This window comes from Synchiropus splendidus, chromosome 10 (genome assembly GCF_027744825.2).
Source record: "Synchiropus splendidus isolate RoL2022-P1 chromosome 10, RoL_Sspl_1.0, whole genome shotgun sequence".
Lineage (NCBI taxonomy): Eukaryota > Metazoa > Chordata > Actinopteri > Syngnathiformes > Callionymidae > Synchiropus > Synchiropus splendidus.
This window is the reverse complement of record NC_071343.1, coordinates 5,800,754-5,820,457: the sequence shown is the minus strand read 5'-3', so window position 1 is coordinate 5,820,457 and position 19,704 is coordinate 5,800,754. Positions and strand designations below refer to the sequence as shown.

Below are 19,704 nucleotides of genomic sequence, written 5' to 3'. Positions count from 1 at the left end.
GTGCGTGATGACGCAAGACGCAAAAGACGGAAGTGAGTAAGCGGAAGTTCAAACCTTATTTTTTAAAATAATAATTATCTGTCAAATTCCATCTTTATTTTTTAACAATCTACAAAGATGTATGTTTTAATTTTTACTTTAGATTTTTCTAACCTTCAAAAACATGTATTTAAAAAGCACCCCAAACGTTACATTTGCATTTGTACGCCACTATCTGAGCCCTGAATGCATTAGTAGGCTTCTCAACTAGTCATTTTGGCATCATCAAATTTCAATTTTGTCCATATTTTTAATAACTTAAAAATTCTACTGAGTTTATTTGTGATGTATATGTGTCAAAAACATCAAGACAATCCATTCTAATTCAAGCTATTTATTACTACATAATACAAAAACAAAACATTTTGAAGAAGAGTATGCTACAATATAATCACAACCAGTCTCACTTCCTGTCTCGAGGTTTGTATGTCTAAGCAGTGCTAGGGTGTGGCATCAAACACTCTTTGATGCATTCGCCTGCACGTGCCTCCACAGCGCACTGTGTTGAGTAGATGCTTTCTCTTTGCTCCATCCTGGTGGAGTCCGGCGTGCTGCTCTGGTTGAGCAGAGGAACCACCTGCCTGAGCTTCTGCCTGAAGTCCTTGGAGGCAAAGTAGTAAATGAAAGGGTCGAGGCAGCTGTTGAGGCAGCTGAAGCACAGCGTCAGCTTGTAGGCCATGTAAAGAGACCTGTTGTAGAAGAGCCTGAGCACCGAGTGAGTCAAGAAGAGGATGTTGTTGGGGGCGAAGAACAGCGTGTAGACCAGCAGCACCACGACGGCCAGTCGAATGGCTCTCTTCTTCTGTTCCGTCTTGGAATCTTGCGCCAGCTTGCAGATGACACGCACGTAGCAAAATGTGGTGATACAGAAGGGGAAGAAAAAGAGCACAAAAATAACGCTGAGGAGGAAGGCCGACCAAGCCGCGTGGTTGGGCAGCATGTCTTTCTTCAGGATGTCGAAACACGTGGTTATCTCCAGTTCATGGACGTGAAAGGTCAAGTCAGTGGTCATCAGCGGGTAGAGGATGCTGAGCACCAGCGCCCACATGAAGAGGCAGCTGACCACCGCGATGGACCTCTTGTTCTGGATCTGTTTGAAGAGCATAGGTCTGACTATTCCAAGGTAGCGGTCAATTCCGATGGCCATCATGGTCAAGATGGAGCAGTACATGTTGGTGTAGAAGACAAGAGTCAGGTAGCTGAAAGACAACGTGGATAAACACTTAGATACAGTAGTAATGGGTCATCTGAAGTTTATATGGGCTGTAGTGATGGGCTTCATGAAACAGTGTCCTCATTTCCAGAGCCCACTAGGTGGCACTCTCTGCCCGAAAATCATTTGTTTTGAACAAATGGTTCTACGCTGAGAGGGCGCCACTGTTTTTTCACGTGCGTGGCACCTTCCCTTCTCTAAAAATATGCACATATCTTTCATGGTAGACAACAATTTTTTGAGTATCTCCTTGCGTTCCTTCAAAAGTACCTGCAAAGGCGAGGTCCCAGGTCCCAGTCGTAGCCATGAAGCTGGTAGTAAATCTGGAAGGGCAGCGCTACGCCAATGGAGAGGTCAGTGAGGGTCAGATTGATCATGAAGATGACGGAGGAAGTCTTGGGCGAGGTGTGGAAGAGCAGCAGCCACATGGAGAGCAAGTTCCCGACCAGGCTGACGGCGGTGACCACCACGTAGATCACCGAGATGGTGATGCTGACTTCCACGTTCTGAAGGAGCGACAGAGTGGCGTTGTCCAGTTTGGGAGTGCTGCAGTTGTGCGACATATCCAGAAGCCAGTGTCGTCCTATAGACAGATAGAAATAGTAATAATAATAGTGATGACAATATATGAAAATACTCTTGGCATCTGAGGAACCATCTGTGGCGTGTGGTGCGACTCTTCACTGCTTCAGCCCACTTCCCCTTTTTAGGACAACATTGAACTTTTACCACAGAAAAATCTGACCACACAAAGAAAAAAAAAATTGCAAAATGCATTACGAAATTAGTCATTTTAAGAGTGAGGGTAAATTCATCAACATTCCACCATGAGACACTATTTAGCCCTTTATTTTCAGGTTATTAATATGGCACTAGCATGTTTAGCGTCAAAAGTCAAAACATTGTCAACAGAACAAAATTGATTTCCACAAATAAAGTGGACTTGGTTTTGAATGATTAAAATTTCCTTTAAATAAGTCAAAGTTTGAACAATAATTGTTGAATATTAAATGAGGAAAGATGCTGGTGAAATACTGTATTTATGATATTAAGCGACGCATTCGTCCTTCATTTGAAAAGGCAGGTGAATCCACTACAAATGAATATGACGTTGGCATTTAATGTTGACATTTGAATGGTTTCGACATTGTTGACAGAAGCTTCTACTGTTGTGGGGAGGAAGCATACAAGGTTTTATGGTTCTGTGGTGGCTGTTGTTACATGATGGCACTGACAGGGGGGTGAGAGTGAGCTGCCGCTCACTGGCTCGTGGAACGTCTAACCACAGAGAACTTCGGTTGGATTGTGGTGAGCAGCACCAACTGTCAAGTTCAGGCGAGATAGCGCACATGTTGCGTCTCCTGAGTCACATGTTGAAGAGAACAAAACAATCACCTACACACGGATGTGTACAACTGACACGTTATAGCATGAGGGTGGGATTTGGAATAGCATCAGTTTTCACCTCTTTTTTTTTTATTTTTTTAACATATTTGAGCGATTATTTGAAGAATATATTTTATTTTCATCCTTTTCTGTTGCCTTTAAATCGTTTATATATATATATATATATATATATATATATATATATATATATATATATATATATATATATATATATATATTATATATTATAAAAAACTTTCAGTTACACTTTTCTTCTACAGAAGAGACTTCAAAGATCAAAAGAAACTTGTTACATGAGACATTTACAAAGTATTAGAGGTGAACGAAATAAACATGAATAAATAAAAATAAAATTTACCTCTTTTGCTGTTACTACAACATAGTACAAATACTTCATTTATCTAATAATTTATTTATCTGAGTTCAAATAAATTAGCCACAATTTCAAAATTGATCATGAGAACGTAGAAACCAACCTAAGAAAATAAATAGAAACATTTAATATAATTCAGAATTGATGCCTGAAATCTAGAAAAGGTAATTCATTAGATTCATTTCGGTCCATTTATAGTAGTCAAATACAGCATAAAAACACATCAAATGAGAAGTTTTCAATAATAATGATAATGAAAATATGTGTGTAAGTATTGCATCTAGTACACAGTATATTTAATATGAGACTCACGTCGAGGAGCTGGAGACCATAAAGGCAGCAGAGACACACATCAAGTCAGGTGGCCCACGCAATGTCAGTTGCAGACTGAGAGTGAAGACGGTGTTCAGGAAACTGCTCCTAGTCTCTGCACTGTACAGTGCAGTGAAAGCGAGAGAGGAACGGAAGCATGTGGTTGCTTTTGTTATGTTCTAGTGCTCAATGGAATCCAAATTACCTTTACGACATTGAAAAGGTTGTTACTCGATGCACATCATCACAGTGTGTGAAGGCTAATATTTCCCTTTTTTGTGTGTGTGTTTATTTAGTCTTGTGAAACTCACACTTCTGCTTTAGCCATCACAAGCGTGGATCTACACGAGACGCTGTTGTCACAAACTCCTTTGTCGTAAACCTTACTCAACTCTGTACAAACTAGTCATTGTATGAAGAGTGAAAAAAATGGGTTTGTAACAAAGAAAGTTGCAAGCTAACAGCTAAAGCCTAGAGTAATGATTGCACACAGGCTACAACTGTTGCAGTGCGTTATGGGCGGGGTGCGTTATGGGTGTCGTCGTATGAGTGTTTTTAACAGCCAAACTGTGTAACAGCGACGCATAATCGTAATAACTACCACAGTCCACGCAAGCTCTCTCAAGTGATGCGTGTCACTGACTCATACTTGTATCTACTGTTATTCAGGGAAGTCTCCACCTAGCCTTTTCATCATTTCAACAGTCCTCACTGTTAAAATCCAAAATAAAATTGAGATACACCCACATGATTATTTATTTTTTAATCATGATTTTTATTTATTTATTATAAATTTAGTGGAACATTTTGAATGTAATGACATATGAAGATCAAAACAGGAATTTATTAATAGAGCTCTTTGATTCAGAAGAAAAATGACAGGGACTTGTGACCTATTAATAAAAAATGAAAAAAAAAATGAGTTGACAATAAAATAAATAGAAATAAAGACATTATATTAGGAATGTAATAATAAATTCCTGAACCATGAAAGTAAAAGTATAATTCTGATACATGATTCATTCAAGTTCAGTTACAGAAACTGAACAATGGAGATAAAGGGTTACAAGGATGCAGAGAATGAAAACAGAACAAGGTGTTCTTGTAAAACAAATAAACATACTGATGGGGATTTAACAAAAAATAAATATTTTCCTCCAAAGGATCAACATAATTGGAAATATATAAAAGGTGAGATAAAATGAAATTTCACAGCTCCTCCTAGAAACATTTCAGTCACTTGTCTCACATCTAGAAAGTCAGGTGCTTTTCATGTTTCATCCAATAGATTTTATTTTCTGAACAATGGCAGGCTCACGGTCAAAACTATGAACTCCACTTCATGAAGAAAAGTTTGAGCTTTTTTCCTTCATTGGTATTTTTTTTTTGTGTGTAAATGGCAATATATAATTATTGACTTATTATTAGCTGCAGCCACTGAAAAGTAATGGCTTTACATCTGTGCTGTGATGTGGTGTGAATGTCAACAAACACAAGCTAGAAAAAAAGCTTTTTCTCAATTCCATCTAAATATCCCTTTGTTTATCAACTCACTCTTGTCTTGGCTTCAGCTGCCCATATTGCCGGTTGTGCCGATCCTGTAGTCACATCATGTTTTTAAATCTTAAAAGGCGCCTCATGTATATTGAGTATTATGATCATGAGTATTCCTAAAGCTGCAGTGACCAGCCGTTAGCTTCAGTCATCGACTAGTCTGACATCATTTTCTTCAGTTGGCAGTAAGAGGAGAAACACCTGTGGCTACGGGGCCATCGCGACCCAAAACATCAAAGGTATGGGACCATTTATCAAAGGGCACGTCTCTTTTTACACTACAGTTTCACTTTTAACAACATTTAAACAAGTGTTCACATTTTATATACATTTATTTGTATTCTGTTTACAACCCCATGACTAGACATGTTGCCGTCGTATGCTGACTAGTTGCAGTGGAGCAGAGAGGAAGCTGTTCTGGAGATTCATGTGGATAAAAAAATGAAATAAATGATGCCGGAGTTTTCAAAACAAGAGGGCAAATATTTTTGTCTTAAGACGAACTTGTGTTTGAGAGATTTGAAGACGTAAAGACTCTATTTATATTTACATTTATCGATTCAAACGTTCGTCAAATGCGCTTTCACACAACTTCACACACGACTCAAGCATCAGGGTCACCATTCACATTCATTTTGGATCAACTCTCAACTCTGTTATATAAGTCAGGAAACCTTTTTCACATCATGAGAAAGTCCCTCAGTCTCAGCAGCATATATGATGTTCCTACCACAACTGGGGCAGTATCTTCTGTTTTTCCTGCCTCAGCACTATCGTAGTCACACAGACATTGACTAGAAGTCAAACCACTGACTCTGATAGGTCATTGGTTAGATAGACACAGTAAGTAGCGTGATGTAGTTTGATCACACGGCTGACAAGGTATGAGCCACAAAATGAACTTTTGTTCTGATGTGATTTCAAGCAGAAGGCGTCTGTCTGATCGAGATGTTTCAACACCCGGACAGTTCGTGATCATCTTTGCTTTGGTCAAACCCTCTGTCCAGCCCCGGGCTGACCTCGTAGCATCGATCCGGCCCTGCCTCCGGAGAGTGCAGCGAGGGCATGCAATCGTAGACTTTGGACGCCGAGTTCATGCGCTTGCGGTTGCGCGCGCCGGGCTGATACAGCTGCATTGCTGGGCGATCCTGCAGGGGGCAGCAGCGCAGAACATTCACGTGTGAACCTCTTACCATTCTAAGCAGGTTTTCATGTCAAAGCAACCACAAAACATGTCAAGTTCTCTTGGAGAGGAAAACAATGTCTGAACAATTGGACCTTGCTTTTTTAATTTTGGTTTCTTATAAACCAGTCATCTCTTGCTCACCTTCTCGCTCACCTTGTTTCGGAGGCGTTCCTTCCGGTTCCCCAGGTCCTCCCGGTCCTCCTTCCCCAGCTTGTCCCCGCAGTCTGGGCCGTAGCTGTATCCATGATGATGGCCTTCTTTCTTGGCTCTGTCCTGGCAGTGGCCTTTCCCCCACTTGGTTTCATCCTTACGGCGCATGAACTTGTCAAACTCGTAGTGATGTCGCTGGCGCTTCCTTTCCTCGTCCTTCCCGCGGTGATCCTTCTCTCTCTGTCTGCGACAGTTCTGCTCGTCACTCTCAGGCTGACCCCTGCAGGACAGGGTGAGGAAGTCATACGCATAAGGAATGATGTAGAAAGAGCAATGGCGCCAAACAACATTCTTTGGCCCAAAAAATTCAGGGTTAAAAAGCCTAGTAAGATCTTGAAAATGGGTGACTGTGACGGAGCCACAGACTGGTGGGTTTTCTGGTGCTATTCAGGACTGCAGCAAATAAACATAAGAAATTCAGATCTCAGCCACATTATTGAGAAATTCTCAATTCATTTGAAGCTTCTGATCACACCCATTTATCAACAAAAGTTGATTCTCTTATCTAAAACTTGAAGAAACGTCGAAGAGCTGTGGCCCAAGTGTAGACCCTTGTGGGACCCCGTTTGTCCTCATCGTTTGCTTATACTTTTCTCCATCAATAGTCTGTATCTTACTCTCAAAACAGCTCTTAAATGAACCAGAAATCTATTCCCACCTTGAGTCCTGATCTTACTTTTCTTTAGAGTCTTTCGGTTTCATTTGTCCGACGTTTTTCTCCCATTTTCTTTCAACTTCACTGTCGAATTTGTCCTTGGTGAGGTCGGAGTCCACGTCCTCGTCTCTGTCGCTCTTCTTCAGGAGCTAACAATAAACACAACCGTTAATAACACAGCTCATGAAACCCATCAGTCTCGCTCACCTTAATTTTGATGTCTTTGTCCGACAACTTCTTCTGTTTTTCTGCTTCTTTCCGTTTGCGTTTCTCCTCCTCTCGCCGCTTCCTCTTCTCCTCCTCTCTGAGTCTTTTCTTCTCAAACTCCCTTCGTCGTCTCTCCTCTCTCTTCTCCTCTCTTATTCTCTGCCGAGGAGGTTTTTATTTCAACATAACACGCGTGATTCCATGAGTTCAAGACAGCGTGTCAAAGCTTCTCTTACCTGTTTCTCAATTTTCTTGTTCCTGATATATTCCAACAGGGGTGTTGTGCGCTTGGCTGCAGGCGAGGAAAAAAAAAGACAGCACTTGATTTAATAATTGTCGAGTGTGAAAAAGAAACGGTGACATATACCGATCAGCTCTCTGGTTTTGGCTTCGATTTCTCCAAGGAGAGTCTCCGGGTTGGCCATCGACTTCTCCTCATCGCAGGAGTAGTTCTCCAGGAAGCGCTTGTACTCTGGGTCTGTAGGGGTCAGAGGGCAGGGAATCTCTCCTTTTCCTTTTGGTTTCTGCCTTCAGGGTTCGCCACAGTGAATCATCTTCCTCCATCTCACCCTGTCCTCTGCTTCCTCTTCTCTCAAACCTCCAAACCTCATGTCCTCCTTCACCACCTCCATAACTCTCCTCTTTAGCCTTGTTACTGACTCTTATATTTTATCATCTTCCATGAAGCTCCCCATTCTGTGACTAGTTTGTCCTCTATTGGTGACCTGTGAAGCTTAAGGGTGACCCCTGCTTGTGTCTCAAAAAATATCTTCCTCTGTCCCAATTTCATTTGGAACAATAAAACTTCAGTAGCACTTTTCTTTTAATCCTTGTAGCCAAAGCAAGCTGGTGTGCCTCCTCCCTTACCTTCATCGATACTTCCAGTCTTTGAATCTTTCTTCTTCAGCTTCTTTTTGGATATTTTCTGGAAGGGCGCAAACTCCACCACCGCAGGGAACTCCTGGCCTAAAATATAGCAACAAAGATTGGCATTTTATTCCCGCACATTTATGTCATTCAGATTCAACTTTTATCTGGGGCAGTACCTTTGCTGTCAATGAAAACATAACCATCAAATCGATCCCTGAACAGCAGGATGTCCTCCTGGTTTTTGAAGTTGATATATGCTCTGCAGAACAGGTGTGGGTAGAGACTGCGTGGACACAGGAAGTCGTCGTCACCTTTGCACACAACGGTGAAATGAATAAAAGAATATGACTACCTTTGATCAGCGGGGAAGAACTCAAAGTAGTCGTAGGATGGAAGTGGACTTAGCTGCTCCTCCAGCTGCTCCTTTGACAGGTTTGGGGGGAGTCTTCGAATGACCACCTGAACAATAAAAACAGAGGTCTGTAACAAAGCCTGGGCTGGGAATTAAAGATGAAGCAGACAAACTGCAATATCTGTGTTGAACAGAATAAAAAAAAAATCTGAACACAAAATCATGTTAAAGTATGTTTTAAATAATTATATTTAGTTCCCTACTCAATAAACTAACAAGCTTCAAACGCAGATGCAATAGAAAACACTGTGCTGAAATACATTCTCATGTCACTTGCTTTGATATGAGCCTTTATAAAATGCGTCTTAACTTCACAGCCCTTCCGTCATCAGCAGAGGCCACGCCCCCTCTGCGTTCTCGCTAATATTTCATCCGAATTTTGGTCACTTTTCCCCAGAATAAACTCAATACTAATTCTAAAAAGCGAGATTTCCTCTCTTATTCTGCCTTGTCAGTAGATGATCGACGTGTGGTCTCTCCTGCCTCTGTCCTCGGTGCTGAAACCTTCCTCCATGTTTCCGTCGCAGCATCAACAACATCGACCGCCTACCTTCGTAAACACTTCTTTCTTCTCCTCCTTCTGCTTGGAGTTGCAGCTGGTGCTGTCCTGCTCTCGTGGAAGGTCCCTGAACTTGATTTCCACCGAGGATTTGTCCTGGCTCGCCGTCATTTGGTCCTTTTCAGACTTCATTGCGCTCCATCTCCGCTCGAAGCGGCTCTCAAGCGTGACTCTCGCGGGTTATCGCGAGATTTACTGAAGCGGCGAGTTTTTGAAAAATGTAAATTATTTGACGGAGCAATATAGCAATAGTTTATTACTGTAACTTTCCCCAACATGTCAACGTTATACTATAATTATTTAAGACGTACTGCATAGCAATGCAGTGTTATGTATATATGTCAGCAAACAGGTTATATGGGTCTCGATTTGTGTTTTTTGTTCAAGAAAAAAAAAACACTTTAATTTACCGGAAAAGTACAAAGCTGACAATACATGATAAACAATTGCAAGTTTCATGTTTAAAACTTTTAAAATAATAGATTATTGATACTTATTTTGTGAAGGGAAATCACCAAATTGACATACAAAGCTAAGGAGTAAATAAATGATCAGATCAGAAGTTCAAATGTTTGGTGGAGGACGAGCCGTCAGGAAGGCGGTTTGCCGACAGAACTCCAGGAGGACTGACTCACAGAGCGGCCGTGGACATCTCTGTGAGGAACTGGGAATCAGATATATGTGGTACTAAGTGATCAGAACTTCAAACCAATGCAGTGTTGGATCACCAAACTCACCACAGAGAAGCGCCTTCCGTCCACTGCTGGTCTCCAAACACACACAAGGAGAGCGTTTTCCGAATGTGGACACTGAGCTCTTCACACTGGGGATGAAGGTTGAGGAAGTGTCCAGTTCCCGACACACCTTATCCTGAGAGTAGGTAACGCTTGACTTGGAGGGAGTGCAGCCCATTTCTTCGGAGAGGAGTGAAGGAGCACGACTGACTAGCTCACTGGGCGCGTGTGGTTTTGACAGCAGCAGGTAGTTGTGACTCCTCCCCCTTTTTGATGCTGATATTTGTGCTGTCTGCAGCCTGGTATGCTTCTGCCATACCTTCTCAATTCTGTGTACAAATAAGCCCTCGAGAGGATGAAATGGAATATAAAAAGATGTGCATCAATCCCTAGCTAATTCTTACCTGCCCTTTATTCATTTTTAATATTTCAAAAGTATGGCAACTCACCCTCATCAAAAATAGTTGGATGCACTTCCTTCTTTTTGTCACTCTTTTGTTATTATTTATGACAAATGTTACAGGTGTAGAAAGACGGCATTGATGGGACACTTAGGCCTCAAGTGTCTTTCTCATCCACAGTTAAAAGTCCCATAAGACATTGTTTGTTTGACGTTCTTCTTGAATCCAGACGATAACTTACTTGCACATACAATGTTTGGGGAATTCACAGTAAGAACATCATGTGCTGGTGTCTGACAACGTATCTAACATGACGTCGCTCTCGTACATGTCGCACTCGAGAGTTAAAGAGAGCCGCAGCGGCGTGTCCAGCATCATCTTGTCCTGATTGGAGAGCGGAGTGTCCAGTGAGGTGTTGCTGGAGTCTTCGGTGCGCGGCGTCTCTGGGAGCTCTCCGGACTCTGACGTATTCAGCACTTTCATGAGCGTCGGTGAGTTGGCATTTCCCCGCACCTTGTCGTTGATCTCTGTGCCTGCGATGACGACAGGATGCTTGGATTATTCTAGTCACCACATTAAACCACGCGACATTGTTCCCTGAACTAGAGAACATCGTACCGATGTAAGCGTCGGAGTCACCGATGTACATCTCGATACAGTGGCCGAGCATTGTCACTGAAAACGTGTCGTCCCTTTTCAGCCCAAGTGCCTGTGGGAAACAGTTATTTTAAAACACAAATATGACTTTAATACTTTCTCACTGCTCCCAACTCTGTCTACCGTATGGAAGTAGTCAATAGCGCTCTCAAAGTCTCCCATCAGACTGTGCACGTATCCGATGGAAGCATAGGTGGAGGCATGTTGAGGGATCAAGACCAGCGCTTGCCGGTGGTACTCCAAGGCCTGGTCGTACTTCCTGTGACACAAGTTGGTCAAAAAGTGGAAAGTGCTTTCATAGTTTACTGGTTACTCACTTCAGTTTCCGACACACATGACCCAGGTTGTTTAACAAAGGCTCCCATTTATCAACGGTGACCTGAAATGGAAAACATATATTCAACAACATGATTTACCCATTTACCGAGTCCAGATGGTGACGGCACCTCATTCCCGATGACTTTGATCTTCTCCATCGCATCAAGAAACAACTTCTCTGCTGTTTTCCAGCTACACAGAAAAGTTCAGAGGAGAAATTTTACATCAACAAACTTTTCATGCAAACGTCTACAGGACAGAGCTGCTCTCAGTGACTTCAGGACTCACTCTCCATTCTGAAAGGCGACCACAGCCACTTCGTGGATGACAAACGGATCCTCGGGAGCGATACTCAGGGCCTGGCTGAAGAAGCGCTCGGCCAGCTTGGAGTTGTTGGTGAGACCATACTCCAGGCCGATGTAGAGCATCGGTAAATGGCAACTGGGAGGACAAAAACAGCCACTTTGTTGAAATTCTGACGACAATTCAGACACTTTCCCTGAAGGTTGCAATGGAACTGCTCATACCCTTTCATCAGCTGAGCAGCTGTAAAGTAGGCAGCCATGGCCTGGTCATGCTCACTCTCTACTGCAAAGGAATGTCCGTAGGCGATCCAGGCGGGGCCGTACGTCCTCTCCAGGGTAGTGGCTTTGCTGGAGAGGAACAACCACCCATCATTTGGAGCACCTCCAGCAGCATTGTGCAAATAAGGTGTTAAAAATAATATCTTTCATAATCACCTGGTTTAAGCTTATGAAAACAAAAAGAAATATTGTAAACTATTTGGTTTTGTTTGAGTATTTTCATGCTCAGTAATGGTCAATTATTAAAAAAGATTCCAGTTCGCACCTTAGGTAGCGTCGTGCATGTTCGTTTTTGTGCCCCACCATTAAATAGTAACAGCCAACAGCAAACCAAGAGACCTGGACAAAAACATTGAAAAGAGTTAAAACATATCTGAAGTCACAGGAAGGGCAAAGCTGGGAAACTCACTGGATTGTTGGGATACAAGTCAACCAGCTTGTGCGAGAGAGAAAACAATTCTGGTGGGGAAATAGAAAGATTTAAAAATTAAATGTAAAAAACATATGCTATGCTACATGTTAGCAGGTGCATACCATTTGCTTTCCCAAGCTCTGCAAGAGTTCCTATGTGTACAGGTAAACAGTTGGCATGAAACGGATCTTTCACCATGACCCTGAAATGTAAACATACATTGGTGGTGAAGGAATTTTCATTGTCGATCAATAACTATGTTGTCTTTGCAACACAAGGTTGATGGACCTCAACGAACAAAAGAACACTCACATTGAGGTGAGTTTGTAGCAAATCTTGAAGTCACAGTTATAATAATGTCGCTCTGCAAGAGACACCACCACATCCAAGTTGTCCTGAAGACCATTGATCATCTCTGGAACCACCAAATCACTGGGCTTGTTATACTGCAGGCAGAAAGTGATGGAGAAAAGAGAAATGTGAAAGGAATGATCTGACAAAAAGATAATAAATAAATAATAAATAATAGAATAAGAAGCAAATTAATTAAATAACTTCACCTTTTTCAACTTATTTTCAAACAGGAAGTGCAAAAGCTCCTCTTCTTCTGCAGTGCACTGTTGACCCAGTGGAAGTGAGTTGAGGAAGTCTTTCTCTGTTCCAATATTATACAACACAAGCGGTTAAATGACAGTACAGCTTCATCCTCAGCTAAGCTTTCAGAGCCGAGCAGCACCTTCCTGGGCGGTCAACATGTGGTGTGAAGTCAAAAGGTCGAAGGCTTCAAAGCAGTACACATCCAGTTTTAAGGCCTCTTTGTAGCTGGTGGTGGCCAGCGGCCTGTTGTCCATGGCCTCATAGATCTTCCCCCGTAGGAGGCAGATGGAGCTGCTGATCTGAAATATCACAAAGAAGCGCAGGATAAACACCTCAGGTATGACTGGAGAATGGAATCCAAAGCATCATATTGCACAGCATTTCATTATTCTTGTAATAGCATTCCTTTCTTAGAAGATCAACGTCAAGATGGCAGCCATCAAAAAAAAAAAAAAAAAAAACCTACAGAGGCCGGCGACATGTCCCAGTCCTTCGGCGATTCTAGTGTTCCCACATCGTCCTTGCCCCCTCGGTCGAGCAACTTCTTGCAAGCCGGCTCCTGTGCGTCCAAAATATCCAACGCCTGCTGGTACTCCTTTGCCGCGTACTGGGATACAGTGCATCGTCAAAACACAGTCAATTGCAAATCTGTCAACAGATCAACAGATTATTTTCTTTAAACTCACATGACACCGTGCAGCAAGATACTGACAGGCGCCGTATAACTGGAAGAGATGATGGCACGACAGACAGAAGAATGTGAACAAATGACGACTTAGATACAGGACTAAAAAGGGCAAAAACCTTTACACATTGATGATGACAGTACCTTGTCTAGTTTGCGTGACCTGAGGGCATGAGAAGCTCTGTGGTACTGGCATGTTAGGTAAAGGCATTGAGCTAGCCAGTAGATGTCCTGGGGATCCTCTGTTAGAAACAATAAGAACAATATTATTCACTAATTTCCAAGAGGTTCAATCACTATTATAACACTGAATTCCAAAAACTTCTAAGGAAACAGCAAAACATGTCAGACCCCGCTGCTGCAACTGAGACTCGAAAACTGCGACGTCTAGTTGCCTAAAATTGACCATGAAATCAATTGCTGACAAGTTCAGGCTGACTTGTCGTGATGTCATCACTCTCTCTTCCACATGTGCGCAACAATCCGCAGTAACAGGAAATACGGCTGAGGATCTGCGACCATTATGCCCCAAAACACCAAAAGCATGGGAAGCTCTAACATCACATTTTGTGCAATTAAAATCAAATCCAAAGTTTCAAAACAACATGTAGCACTATACAAATGTTATTTTTTTAAACCACTGTTTACAACACATTTGGCGAGTTTGTTAACCTGTGCCGACTATCAAAATAGTTGCAGTCTGAATAATCCACTTTAATTCTTTCTCATGAAAATAAGCAGACGACTGTTGTGGGTCTGTGTAAAAGTGATGAAGCGTGCATGTTTAAAAGAATGCCAAAACCAAAACGGTATACAAACAAAGGCTCGTAAACCAGTGGCATCACATCCAAGTTTAAACCTAAACGGATGAAGGGTGAACGTCACTCACCGTGAGAAAGGGATGCGATCTTGTCCGCCCAAAACAGAGCACTTTGATATTGTTGCTGAAAACACATCCAATAGCATTGCATGTTAAAGAAACTGAACACAATAGCATTGTTTACAGGTTGCCATCATCAAGTTAGGCGTGCCGGCATATATATATGTATATTATAAGCAGTGACACACACGCTAACAATAACTAGCAGAAGAAAACTCTGCACACCTGATCAATGTACTGCCGTACTCGCTTCCGTAGTCGGTCGAGATTCATTCTGAAGGATTTAAGTTAGCAGCTAGCGCCTTAAATGGATGACATTTCTCAGGAGGGGAAAACTCCACAGTTGTCGTCCGCGTTAGCTCGTTTGCTAACTCAAATCAAACCCGCGGCTTCTTCGGCCAGCGGTGTTCTGCTAAAACATCCCCGGGTAGAAACTCATCCGCACAAGGTTCCGCGTCCGCGTTTTCCGCTTTAAACATTACCGTTTAAAAACAACATACGGATAATTAAGGCTATTACTTATTTAATTTTTTTTAAGCTGTTGAAGATATGTATCCGAAAAACAATGACAAAAAGTAATTACAAGGGGAGACAAAATCATGTGCAATATTGGTGATAAACTGAAAGGAAAATTGGAGATCTACGTCTACCGTGTTTTATATGTCATTAGTTTTCCTCATTTTTACAAGTAATTTTCAATTTCCAAAAATTATATATATATATATATATATATATATATATATATATATATATATATATATATATATATATATATATATATATATATATATATATATATATATAACTATGTCATTAGTTTTCCTCATTTTTACAAATAATAATAATTGAAATAATTTTCAATTTCTAAAAATTATATATATCATCTAAATTATATATATATATATATATATATATATATATATATATATATATATATATATATATATATATATATATATATATATATATATATGATGGTATGATGATAATAACGCTTTTCTTAATAGATATTGACCACATAATAATAATAATAATAATAATAATAATAATAATAATAATAATAATAATAATAATAATAATAATAAATCTATCTATTATTATTATTATTATTATTATTATTATCTGTGTGTGTGTGTTTTCATCAAAGGATCCTGTCTGCATGTTCAACACTGATCAAATATATGAAAGACATGACAAAGCAACCATATCTGTATAGGATGTATTTATTTATTAAAATGTTTTCAAAAGAATGACCACGGTTTGCTGCTCACTGACATTTGTAATCAAACAAATTTCCAATTGTCTTGTGCTTCTTAATCGTTGCTATAGTACTTCATACTTCTTGTAGTTGCTGCACAACAAACACATTTCCTTCTAGTGGACTTCACTTGATGCACTTCTTCTGAGCTTAAATGCTGTCAGTCACTCAGGAAACTGTGTTATAATAAAAAGTATGCTAGCCACTGTACATATATGGACAACTAGATCGCCCCCTAGGGATTGTTATGGCCTTTAGTCATCAAAAAGTTGTAGCAGAATTACTTCCACCTCTACTTCTATTCCAACTTCATCTACGATCTAAAGTACTTCTTCTGTTATTGCCTCTAACTTACTCAGTTGCTCCTCTAACATCCACTACTTGAGCCTACACACTGCTGGTTGACTCTTCCCCTGGGGTATCGTGTGATGGTGTCCATCAGCTTTCTAGTTCTAGCCCAGTCTTCGCTGAAGCCGCTCACGCTGTAGTGAGGCCTGCACTGACTCAGGCGAGCTAAAATAGCTTGGTTCTCTTTCATGATCTGCAGCCGCTCCTTCTGTTGCTTCCCCAAACTCAAGCTGCAATGAAAGGAAGACAGGAAAACAATGTTTGATGTGTGACCTTGAGTTGGGAAAAACAAACCAACCTTTTCCTCTCATAGTAGTTGGTGTTGTCAACGCTTCCTGTTGTTCTCATAATGAACAGAATCTTGTCCATTAGCATCTTGTTTTCTCTTTGAATTTTCCTCATCCACTCATTGTTCTGCGACAACAGCATTGCTTGAAAACACTTTACTCACATTGTCACTATTATAATTAAAAATAAAGACCTTGTGCTCCATCAACTTTGGAAACAAGTGAGGGTACTTCTCTGGTGGAAGCATGTCAATGGCTGATTTTGCGGTTTTTATCTGCAAACATTACAAACAATTATTATTGTGATGACAGAAACCCAAATAGGCGAGAAGAAGATTTGACATTCAGAAATGTAAATCCTACATCTTCATGGAAAAGTCCTGTGGAACCTCCCTCCACCCTGACTGCACTCTCTTCTTAGCCTCCTCCATCTCTGTCCATTTCTCTTCCTCTCTCCTCTAAATTTTACTTTCTCTTCCCACCAAGTCTCACCTCCACTTCCTCCTCTTATTCATTTTACATCCTCAGCAACCAGATCATAAACCTAAGTACCTGAATACCTTCTTCAAGTGCAAGTCATATGAAGTCTGGTCCCACTTCCTTTGCAGATGTTTGTTCACACAGGGAAACAGCGGCTGATAGCACACATGCACCATCGTCTGTAATATCAAGAGTAAAACAAACAAGACAAAAAAGCATCGCTTGCCCGCTCATTTCTGACTCACCAACAGTTTGTTTCTGGACGTATGCTCACTGAACACTGTTGACGCTCAAACAATCTGTTTCCTGCCAGTCAAATGTGGTTTCCATGGCAGCATCCGAGGAGAGCTGGAGACGACAGGAATCAAGTTTCACACAAACACACACGCTGGCAACGGGGTTTATTAATTTGTGAGACGGTTTGAGGTGAAGGGGGCTGTCAATCTAGTGGCGAGGAGGAGAAGAGGACAGTTGATCTTCTTTTATTGTGTCGCTGACCTACTTTTGATGACGCTTGTTCAACATTTAAAGTAAAATGTCGTCTATTTTGGAGGGCACCTGTTCAATAAAACACAGACTGCCACCCGCTCCAGCATGTTCACCTTTTACCAAAATTAGAATTCTGGTAATGGACGAACCTGGCGATGACATCACTCACTGAGATGTGTTGCAACACTGCTCTCTACTGGGAGAATGCGGTTAATGTTTTACACGTCATGATAATAAAATAAAAATATTATTTAAGAATGTATTGTAACAAGAAAAAGCACAGATTATCCGCGCATGCACATGTACAAACATGCGTGTAAATGAGTCTATAAAAATGGGTTTGAAGAGTACGTTAAGAGAATGTCAGTACATAGATTAAAGAGTCTGGAACTGCGACTTTTATACTAGAAGTGTATGCAACATATAACATAGATTTGAAACAGCTTCGTTAGGAACACCTGAAATACATTTACTTATCAAAATGAACTTCAAAATTGTGATGGACATTGGTGCATTGGCATCAGGTTGTTGTTTTTTTTTTTGCCTAGAGTCATTCTGTCCCCACCATGATCCTGTCAACCATAGGTGGGTAATAGAATTTTCCAAGGAGCCAGGTTATATATTATGACCGTAGAGAGGGGCCGTCCACCCCAAAAAAAATGCACAGAAAATGTTGGTTTGTTGTGTTTTATTTGATTTAAACCACATTTCATTTAAAGATTCTCGATGTGTCTCATACATTTCAAAATTGTCGCTTATGCTTTTTATGGTAGCCTAATATAAAATAAAACCACATAAACAGTTGCCCCCATTTCTCAGAAGTCACTTCTCAAACAAACTGAGAAATAATACAGGTTGATATATAATAATAATAATAATAATAATAATAATAATAAAGTTTGGTAATACAACATTAGATGTCAGCCAAAATATGTAATAATAAATTCAGAAAATCTGATTTATTACTATCCTATATGATTAAACGTGTGTGCCTGTAGTAAGTGGCGCTTCCTTTCATAACAGTTTTTTTGAGTTTTGAGTTAGTATGTTCATCCCTTTCACACCAATTGAACAGTTTTCAGCAAGTACTCTAGGCACATTTCATTCTCGTGATGGCCACCATCATTTGCTCTGCACCTCCTCCACAAAATAGCTCCTCCCACCAGTTTTGAGAAGACCACGACTAGACCATGACTGACCCTATTGATGCTTGTCAATAGTTACAGCTAATTTATCCCATTAGTTTTGGAAAAAAAAGTGATGTTTTGTTATGTTACTCTGTGCTAAATAGCATGACTCTCCCCCAGAGATAAACACACATGTGAAACTTGTCCTTACTATTTCAATCAAAAATGACATTGAACTCCAAGATCTGAACATTTTCTTCACGTTTTTAAGCATAGTTTATATTAATATTAAGTATTTTCTTGTTTTGTAACAGTGTAATTTTGTAAAGCTCAAAAAAGAAACACAGTAACACAGCTGCGTCCTCTTCAAGCACAATGAACCGTGCTAACCCAAAACCCTGGGGCCAGGGTGGGGCTGGCAAATATTAGCTCTACGGTCAGGATCAGACTGACTGGTATGCATACACCAGAGAGTGCTTCTGTCCCTCCCCAGGCTCATATATATTATATGACATTATCCGACACACATTTAAATTTAATGTCACCGGGGTCACAGACTTGCGTAATTGATTCCACGTTGTAAATCTTGGTGGAAACACGGTGATACTTCATGTCTGACATCTCCCCACAGAAGCCAATTAAGAGTTCTCCCCAGAGCAGTCGCATCTCAGGGCACAGAAAAAAGTCTTCATGAATGAATTATAGGCAATAAAATGTTTCCAGTCCAATTTGTAACTATGAGACAACGCGTTGAAGGGAGGGTTTTAAAGGGAGGCGCGTGGGTGAGGCGGCTTCTCGGCCATGGCTCTGCTCAAGCAAACGGTTGGATGCAAGATTGGAGAGACACTTTTAAAGAAGCCGACAAGGCTCTCGATGCCTACTTTATTTTTATACACTCATGCATCAAGAATGAGCGAAGAATCGCGTGCGACAATTACAAAACACAAAAAGGTGCGGCCTTAACTAAGACAAGAGCTACTAATCGCTGCTCTTGTTAAATATTCATCCCAGTTCTGGGTCTCTTCGCTTCACCTCTTCCCCATTCATTCTCTGCTCCAGGACGTCTTTAAAACAGTCCCAAAATAGCTGCCTCACTCAGTCTCTAGTCCTCCATGACAAACAGATCGGCATACATGTTCCATTTCCACTGAGGAATCCCGGGGAGAGGTGGGTGTGACGCCGCATCCTCCAAACAACATCCCCTCGTGGGACCTGTTACCTTGGACACTTTCCATCACCCAGATTAAAAAAAAAAGGTCTTGACTTGGGGGAAATGACTTTGTCCACCTGTTGATGAACCACAACACTGAACACAAATAACAGAACCAGTTTGAACCTGTGTTCAGTATCTCATGTATCAATCTGCTGTGTTTTACTGTTGACATTAGTGTGTGTCCTGTTGTGGTCAAGGCCGACATCGCAACCCCACTCACCGCTTCTTCCTCTGTTC

The 19,704-nt window shown here is 41.0% G+C and overlaps 3 protein-coding genes across 3 annotated transcripts; all 3 read right to left on the bottom strand.

Moving 5' to 3' along the window:
• Positions 1-375: 375 nt before the first annotated feature.
• p2ry8 (P2Y receptor family member 8) lies at positions 376-4,182 on the bottom strand. The gene is made up of 3 exons (XM_053877533.1): positions 3,345-4,182; positions 1,523-1,835; positions 376-1,238 (listed from the first exon to the last, which is right to left on the bottom strand). Exons 2-3 carry the CDS (start codon positions 1,813-1,815, stop codon positions 470-472), a joined length of 1,062 nt encoding a protein of 353 aa, XP_053733508.1. The 5' UTR covers positions 1,816-1,835; positions 3,345-4,182; the 3' UTR covers positions 376-469.
• A 145-nt stretch (positions 4,183-4,327) lies between these two features.
• On the bottom strand, positions 4,328-9,197 carry upf3a (UPF3A regulator of nonsense mediated mRNA decay). Its single transcript, XM_053877532.1, has 10 exons — positions 8,989-9,197; positions 8,379-8,485; positions 8,203-8,309; positions 8,024-8,122; positions 7,524-7,634; positions 7,393-7,448; positions 7,157-7,315; positions 6,971-7,098; positions 6,226-6,514; positions 4,328-6,046 (listed from the first exon to the last, which is right to left on the bottom strand). Exons 1-10 carry the CDS (start codon positions 9,127-9,129, stop codon positions 5,852-5,854), a joined length of 1,392 nt encoding a protein of 463 aa, XP_053733507.1. The 5' UTR covers positions 9,130-9,197; the 3' UTR covers positions 4,328-5,851.
• A 1,012-nt stretch (positions 9,198-10,209) lies between these two features.
• Positions 10,210-14,659, bottom strand: cdc16 (cell division cycle 16 homolog (S. cerevisiae)). The gene is made up of 18 exons (XM_053877531.1): positions 14,491-14,659; positions 14,275-14,329; positions 13,530-13,627; positions 13,387-13,425; positions 13,167-13,307; positions 12,840-12,999; positions 12,664-12,758; positions 12,416-12,549; positions 12,226-12,305; positions 12,101-12,150; positions 11,957-12,030; positions 11,635-11,760; positions 11,396-11,548; positions 11,236-11,299; positions 11,107-11,168; positions 10,913-11,048; positions 10,751-10,841; positions 10,210-10,665 (listed from the first exon to the last, which is right to left on the bottom strand). The coding sequence occupies exons 1-18, from the start codon at positions 14,536-14,538 to the stop codon at positions 10,412-10,414; spliced, it is 1,860 nt and encodes a 619-aa protein (XP_053733506.1). The 5' UTR covers positions 14,539-14,659; the 3' UTR covers positions 10,210-10,411.
• Between the last annotated feature and the right edge of the window lie 5,045 nt (positions 14,660-19,704).

What these genes read in the sequence shown, in the direction of transcription:
- upf3a (XM_053877532.1), bottom strand. Translation starts at nt 9,129, where the DNA reads ATGAAGTCTGAAAAGGACCAAATGACGGCGAGCCAGGACAAATCCTCG. An exon ending in TGTTTTCATTGACAGCAAAG is followed by an intron (nt 8,123 to 8,202) that starts GTACTGCCCCAG and finishes GCTATATTTTAG; the next exon opens with GCCAGGAGTTCCCTGCGGTG. An exon ending in GAAACAAGGTGAGCGAGAAG is followed by an intron (nt 6,047 to 6,225) that starts GTGAGCAAGAGA and finishes TGCCCCCTGCAG; the next exon opens with GATCGCCCAGCAATGCAGCT.
- cdc16 (XM_053877531.1), bottom strand. Translation starts at nt 14,538, where the DNA reads ATGAATCTCGACCGACTACGGAAGCGAGTACGGCAGTACATTGATCAG. An exon ending in GATCGCATCCCTTTCTCACG is followed by an intron (nt 13,628 to 14,274) that starts GTGAGTGACGTT and finishes TGTTTCTAACAG; the next exon opens with AGGATCCCCAGGACATCTAC. An exon ending in GGGACATGTCGCCGGCCTCT is followed by an intron (nt 13,000 to 13,166) that starts GTAGGTTTTTTT and finishes GTGATATTTCAG; the next exon opens with ATCAGCAGCTCCATCTGCCT.
- p2ry8 (XM_053877533.1), bottom strand. Translation starts at nt 1,815, where the DNA reads ATGTCGCACAACTGCAGCACTCCCAAACTGGACAACGCCACTCTGTCG. An exon ending in CTGGGACCTCGCCTTTGCAG is followed by an intron (nt 1,239 to 1,522) that starts GTACTTTTGAAG and finishes GTTGTCTTTCAG; the next exon opens with CTACCTGACTCTTGTCTTCT.